At 32.0% G+C, this 7,090-nt stretch overlaps 1 protein-coding gene across 1 annotated transcript; it reads right to left on the reverse strand.

Annotated features, from left to right (window-relative positions):
* Window positions 1-5,256: 5,256 nt before the first annotated feature.
* Window positions 5,257-6,421, reverse strand: LOC108807442 (histone chaperone ASF1). The gene is made up of 2 exons (XM_018579731.2): window positions 6,089-6,421; window positions 5,257-5,659 (listed from the first exon to the last, which is right to left on the reverse strand). The coding sequence occupies exons 1-2, from the start codon at window positions 6,335-6,337 to the stop codon at window positions 5,468-5,470; spliced, it is 441 nt and encodes a 146-aa protein (XP_018435233.1). The 5' UTR covers window positions 6,338-6,421; the 3' UTR covers window positions 5,257-5,467.
* Window positions 6,422-7,090: the final 669 nt, after the last annotated feature.

Consider the following 7,090-nt stretch of genomic DNA (forward strand, 5'->3'; position numbering starts at 1 on the left):
TCGTATTGAGCACTCGCGAAACAATGAATATATACGGGGTCCCGTAACATGTGCTAATATTAAGATTTAGCCCCAACATTTTTAATTTTCAGTTATAACCCCACTAAAATGTGATTGCGCTACAAAGTTAAATCTGAAATCCTAATCCAAACCTGTAGTACCCTACCCAACCCAACCTGAAAAACTGACTCCAAAACTAGAAATCAAATAAATATTCAAAATATTTAATTAGTATTCAAAATAAATATTCAAACCCTAAATTTATATTTTAATTCTCATTATTTGAATTAGAATCAATTCCAAAACGGATTTAAACATGGAAATGTTATTAACTAAAACCAACCAGATCATATAAAAACCAGACTGGAGTCTACCAAGATAAACCCGATCCAAATGTTCAGACGCTGTTAAGTAAATACTTAGTATTATTATTAACCCTACGACTACTGATGTATAAATACTTTTCCCATACTCAATATTACAACTATTCAGCGTATTCTATATGGTATCAGAGCTTGAATAACCTAAAGCCGCCATACTCTTTTCAAAAAATTTATGTCTTCTTCACCATCATGTCTGCCACAAACTCACCGATCCTTACCACTGAGACAATCGTGGTCTCTCCGACAGCTTCTATTCTGAATATCAACATGCACAACGTCACCAAATTCACCGGCTCCAACTTCTTAATGTGGAGTAGACAGGTCCATGCCTTACTTGATGGCTATGACCTCGCTGGTCACCTTGAAGGATCCATTGTTGTCCCGCCTGCAACAATCACTACTGATGATGTTGTCACACCTAACCCCGCCTACAGCCTCTGGAAACGCCAGGATTGTTTGATCTACAGCGCTCTGCTTGGAGCAATCACCACCACGATTCAACCTATCCTATCAACTACAGCAACCGCTTCTGAGATCTGGACCACGCTGACGATGACCTATGCTAAACCAAGCCGAGCACATGTTAAGCAAATTCGCCAACAGATCCAGAACTGGAAGAAAGGATCTGAGTCCATCAATGAATATTTTCAGGGCCTTACCACTCGTTTTGATGAACTCGCCTTGCTTGGAAAGGCACTGGACCATGAGGATCAGATCGAGTTCATACTCAATGGCCTTCCGGAGGAATACAAACCATAGCTGATCAGATTGATGGTCGTGATATTCTTCCCTCTTTACCGGAGATTCATGAGAAGCTTCTTAACCAAGAAGCCAAGCTTCAAACTCTCACCACACCAACTCCAGAGGCTCCTCCAGAAATAATCGCTATCAGACCTCTCGCCGCGGTGGTTACAACAGTAACAACAACCGTGGTAACCAGACTTGGCAGCAACAACAGCTTACCACTTCCAGTCAACAAAGCAACACTCGTGGATACCAAAGGAAGTGTCAGATATACAGTGTTTTTGGTCACAGTACTCGTCGTGTCCGAAACTCCATGGCACTCTTCCTGCGACTTCAAACCAGCAGCTTTCCATGCCAAACTCCCTCCTCTACCAACCTCGGGCTAATGTTGCGCATGCAGCACAGTATAATCTGAACTCTTGGCTGCTTGATAGCGGTGCGGATGAAATATATCGTCATTGACTACCACTACGTACGAGGACAGATACAGAACCGTCTTCTGGAAACGCCAGGATTGTTTGATCTACAGCGCTCTGCTTGGAGCAATCACCACCACGATTCAACCTATCCTATCAACTACAGCAACCGCTTCTGAGATCTGAACCACACTGACGATGACCTATGCTAAACCAAGCCGAGCACATGTTAAGCAAATTCGCCAACAGATCCAGAACTAGAAGAAAGGATCTGAGTCCATCAATGAATATTTTCAGGGCCTTACCACTCGTTTTGATGAACTCGCCTTGCTTGGAAAGGCACTGGACCATGAGGATCAGATCGAGTTCATACTCGATGGCCTTCCGGAGGAATACAAACCATAGCTGATCAGATTGATGGTCGTGATATTCCTCCCTCTTTACTGGAGATTCATGAGAAGCTTCTTAACCAAGAAGCCAAGCTTCAAACTCTCACCACTCCGCCATCCTCCACTCCTGTCACGGCAAATTACACCAACTCCAAAGGCTCCTCCAGAAATAATCGCTATCAGACCTCTCGCCGCGGTGGTTACAACAGTAACAACAACCGTGGTAACCAGACTTGCAGCAACAACAGCTTACCACTTCCAGTCAACAAAGCAACACTCGTGGATACCAAAGGAAGTGTCAGATATACAGTGTTTTTGGTCACAGTACTCGTCGTGTCCGCAACTCCATGGCACTCTTCCTGCGACTTCAAACCAGCAGCTTTCCATGCCAAACTCTCTCCTCTACCAACCTCGGGCTAATGTTGCGCATGCAGCACAGTATAATCCGAACTCTTGGCTGCTTGATAGCGGTGCAGATGAAATATATCATCCTTGACTACCACTACGTACGAGGACAGATACAGAACCGTCTTCTGCGCGTTTCACACGTCTTTACACATGATCAACTCGCCGACGGTCTCACTAAGCCACTTGCAAGAGCTCCTTTTCAGTATTCAAGATCCAAAATTAGTGTTACTACAACTCCACCATCTTGAAAGAACATGTTAAGTAAATAATACTAGGTGTTTTCCTGCACCATGTGCAGTAAAATTGATTTCAAAATTTAATTTATATTTGAAATAAGGTTTATTAAATATTATAGATTTTATTATTTTTACCGATATTTAAATATGGATTTTATTTATTTAAATATTAAATTAAGATAAAATGATTTTTATTTAACATATATTGTATAATTATCAAAAATTTGAACTAACAATATTTATAGAATTTGTAGATATATAAGAATCTAATGATTTTACTATTAGAAATCAATTTTTTTTTAAAATTGTAGCAATTTTTAAAGATTTAGTAATACAAATTGTATAATTATAGAAAATAAAATATAATATAATTTCGAAGTTTTAATGTTATATATGAATATATTTATTTATAGATGATGTATGTGATATTACCATATTTAAAGAAGTTTACCAGAAATAAATATCAATATTAAATGTAAGATATGAGTTATTACCATATTTTAAAAAGTTTATCAAAAATATAAATCAACATTAAATGAAATAATCCATGTCATATTTTTCGGAAACCATGTCATCAATTTTAGTAGCCATGTCATATTTTTTTTGTGAAACTGATTGTAGAAGGTTTATTAAATATTATAGATTTTATTATTTTTACCGATATTTAAATATAGATTTTATTTATTTAAATACTAAATTAAGATAAAATAATTTTTTTATTTAAAAATATATTGTATAATTATTAAAAATTTGAACTAACAATATTTATAGAATCTGTAGATATATAAGAATCTAATGATTTTACGATTAGAAATCAAATTTTTAAAAAAATTGTAGCAATTTTTAAAAGATTTAGTAATACAAATTGTATAATTATAGAAAATAAAATAAAATATATTTCGAAATTTTAATGTTATATATGAATATATTTATTTTATAGATGATGTATGTGATATTATCATATTTAAAGAAGTTTACCAAAAATAAATATTAATATTAAATGTAAAGTATGAGTTATTACCATATTCTAAAAAGTTTACCAAAAATATAAATCAATATTAAATGAAATAATCCATGTCATATTTTTCGGAAGCCATGTCATCAATTTTAGTAGCCATGTCACCATGTGCTACTAAAATAATCTAGGTGTTTTCCTGCACCATGTGCAGTAAAAGAATTTTAAAATATTTTTTAAAAGATAAATATAAATTATATTTATTTTTTATTAATATTATAAATTTTCTTTTTTTATCAATATTTTAATATAAATTTGATTTAACTGAATATTAAAATTAAGATAAAACCAATTTTGTTTATTTTGAATTATATTTAAGAATGTGCATATATATATTTAAAATTATAATCTTAGGTAGATTTTTATATCTATTTATTTTAATTAAATATATTAAATAAATATGTAAAATTTCAGAATTTTCAAAAATTAAAACTAAATAATATTTATAAAATCTGTAAATATATATAAGAAACTAATGATTTTACAATTTAATTTGATTTTATGATTTAATTTTATAATTTTCTAAAAATATGTATATATTTTTGAAATATTTTTAATTTAAATGATATTTCAAAATTTGAAATGCCATAATTAAATATATTTATTTTAATGATGATTTATGCGTTATTGCCATATTTTTAAAAAGTCCAAAAATATAAATCGATAATAAATATAATATATAAGTTACCATATTTTAAAATTTTTATCAAAATATAAATTAACATTAAATATAATTGTCCATGTCATATTAATCTATAAGACATGTCATCAATTTTAGTAGCTATGTCACAATTATTAATCTAGGTGTTTTCATGCACCATGTGTAGTGATGGATTTTTTAAAAGTTAAATTTTATATTTTAAAATGTAATTTATTAATATTATATATTTTATTATTTTGACTAATAATTAATATAAATATCATTAATTAAGCATAAAATTAAGAGAAAATATATTTTTTATTTTAAATTATATTTAAGAATATATATGTATATATATAAAGTTAAAATCTTAGATAAAAAATTATTTATTTCATTTGGTTAAATTATTAAATCAACTTGTACAAAATTACTAAAAATCATATAAAATTGTATAGTTATCAAAATTTAAAACTAAATAATATTTATATAATTTGTAGATATTTAAAAGAAACTAATGATATTACGATTTATTTTTTTTAATTCAGAAAATTTAGAAAATTTTAGATAATAAAAATTTTATTATTATAAAAGTAAAATTATATAATATTTCGAAATTCAAAATATCATATTTGAATATATTTATTTTAGTGATGATTTATGAGTTATTACCATATTCTAAAGTTTACCAAAAATATAAATCAATATTAAATGTAATATATGAGTTATTGCCATATTCTAAAAAGATTTCCAAAAATATATATTAGCATTAAATGTAATTGTCCATGTCATATTTAATCATATGACATGTCATCAATCTTAATAGCCACGTCACAAATTTTTTTGTGAAAACGATTGTAGAGAAGACATGTGGCAAATCACTTCTCAGATATAGACTAGGGGATAGATAGATTCAAAAGATCTCTTTGTAAATACTTAGTACTATTATTAACCCTACGACTACTGATGTATATATACTTTTTACATACTCAATAATACAACTATTCAGCGTATTCTATAGACGCTACTTCAACACAAAGTTCCAGTTTGTTCGAGAGGATTAGAATAAACGATAGTGTATCGCTATTACACGAAACATAGCACACGAGTAACACGAGCATGAGATTTGATCCTAGCTACAAAAAGTGAGAACGATTGATTGATTCTTTTTTGTTTCTCCTTCAAAAAAAAAACAATACAAAACTCGGAAACAGACTTAGATTTCGAAACTATAAAAAACTATGGTTGCTTCTCAGGTTGTTCCTCTTCTTCTTGGTCAGGGTTCTCTTCTTCCTCTTCTTTCTTCTCTTCCTCTTCTTCTTCGTCTTCTGCTGGAGGATCATAAGGCATGGGCGGTGGCAATGGTGTCTTCATTGGGCTAAACTTGGGGAAAATATCAGGCCTCCTCCCAGGTTTAGGTCTCTCCCACTCCTAACAGTACAACACAACAAAATTAATTTCATTTCTAGTAAGGTGCTGACTTGTATAATGAGAATGGCAAGCACAACCATAAGAACAAGTAGATTCTCTAGTGTTTATAACCAAAACTAATAAGGAAAGAATGAAGATGGAGCACTAAGAATCTACAATCGCATAGCTTCTTTTCTAGGGACATAGACCAAATGATTTCAACTGCACAGCCTGAAGACCTAATATTGATTAGAAGCTCCGTATCTAGATTTTCATAGAATCAATCACATATTAAAGTAACAAAAAGCAATGCATAATCAAGGAGAAGCCATGAATGAAGTCGAAACATGGAGGAAATGGCAATAGCTACTTTGAATCGAACCTTCTTTACTGTCAATTCACCAATTAAGCATCAAACGGAATTGAAATGTGAAACTTGAAGGAACTTACAATAGGGAAATCGAGGGGATTGCGACGGGTGAGCTTTTCTTCCTCAGGAGCCATAGCCACAACTTGCAGCTTATTATGATTTGCTCTTCTAGTCATCCCAAGGCTAGGCGAAGAACGGGGGACGGACGAGAAACCATGGGCACGGGACGAAGAGCAAACAATCGAGCGCGAGGAGAAGGAGATCTTCGTGGGGGATAGAACGACGAGCGATGGAGAAGGAAGCAAACTCGCAGAGGGAAGCGACGCCATGGGTGAAATCGATTATCCACCAACCAAGAGTTATCGCCACAGCTCCCTAAAGGCGGCGTTTGCGTTTTACTTGCCAGCGTATGGGCTTCAGTGGCTTCATTTTGGGTGGCCCATTAACACTTGCGCTTATCGAAAGAACACTATTCTACGCTTTGATAAAATGTTAACTCGTCTAAAAACTAATCGTTGGTGAGAGGTAGGAGTGTCAATTCGGGCTGGCCCCGCCCGACCCGGCACAAACCTGCTAAGCCCGTAATTTTTGAGTTCGTTCCACTCCGGTCCGGAAATATTTTGGATCTAGAATTCAAAGTGCGGCCCCGCCTTTATAGGGTTTTTAGATTTTTTGGGTTTTTCGAAAAGTAATTTGCCATTATCATTTTTACCGTTTTAATACATATGAATTTTATAAAAAAGCTCAATTTTAACTTAAAAAATGTGGTGATTTTCAACTTATCTTCTTTATCAAAAATATTTTACTTTTTCGTATACTTTAAAAACATATTATAAACTAGCCAAATTTAATAAAATTTAAATAATCAAAAATAAATTTAAACTAAACATATAAAAGAACAAAATTTATGATAAACATGATCAAACGTTTTATACTTTGTATGTTGAAAAAACTATGTTATAAAAGAAGAAGTTACATTTGCAAAATATAAATATGACATTTGTAATGATCAAACAATAAGGTGCATTAACAATTTTTATACTTTTATTAGAGTTTGGATTAAAAATATTAAAATAATATGT

The sequence above is a fragment of the Raphanus sativus genome, chromosome 6 (assembly GCF_000801105.2).
Source record: "Raphanus sativus cultivar WK10039 chromosome 6, ASM80110v3, whole genome shotgun sequence".
NCBI lineage: Eukaryota > Viridiplantae > Streptophyta > Magnoliopsida > Brassicales > Brassicaceae > Raphanus > Raphanus sativus.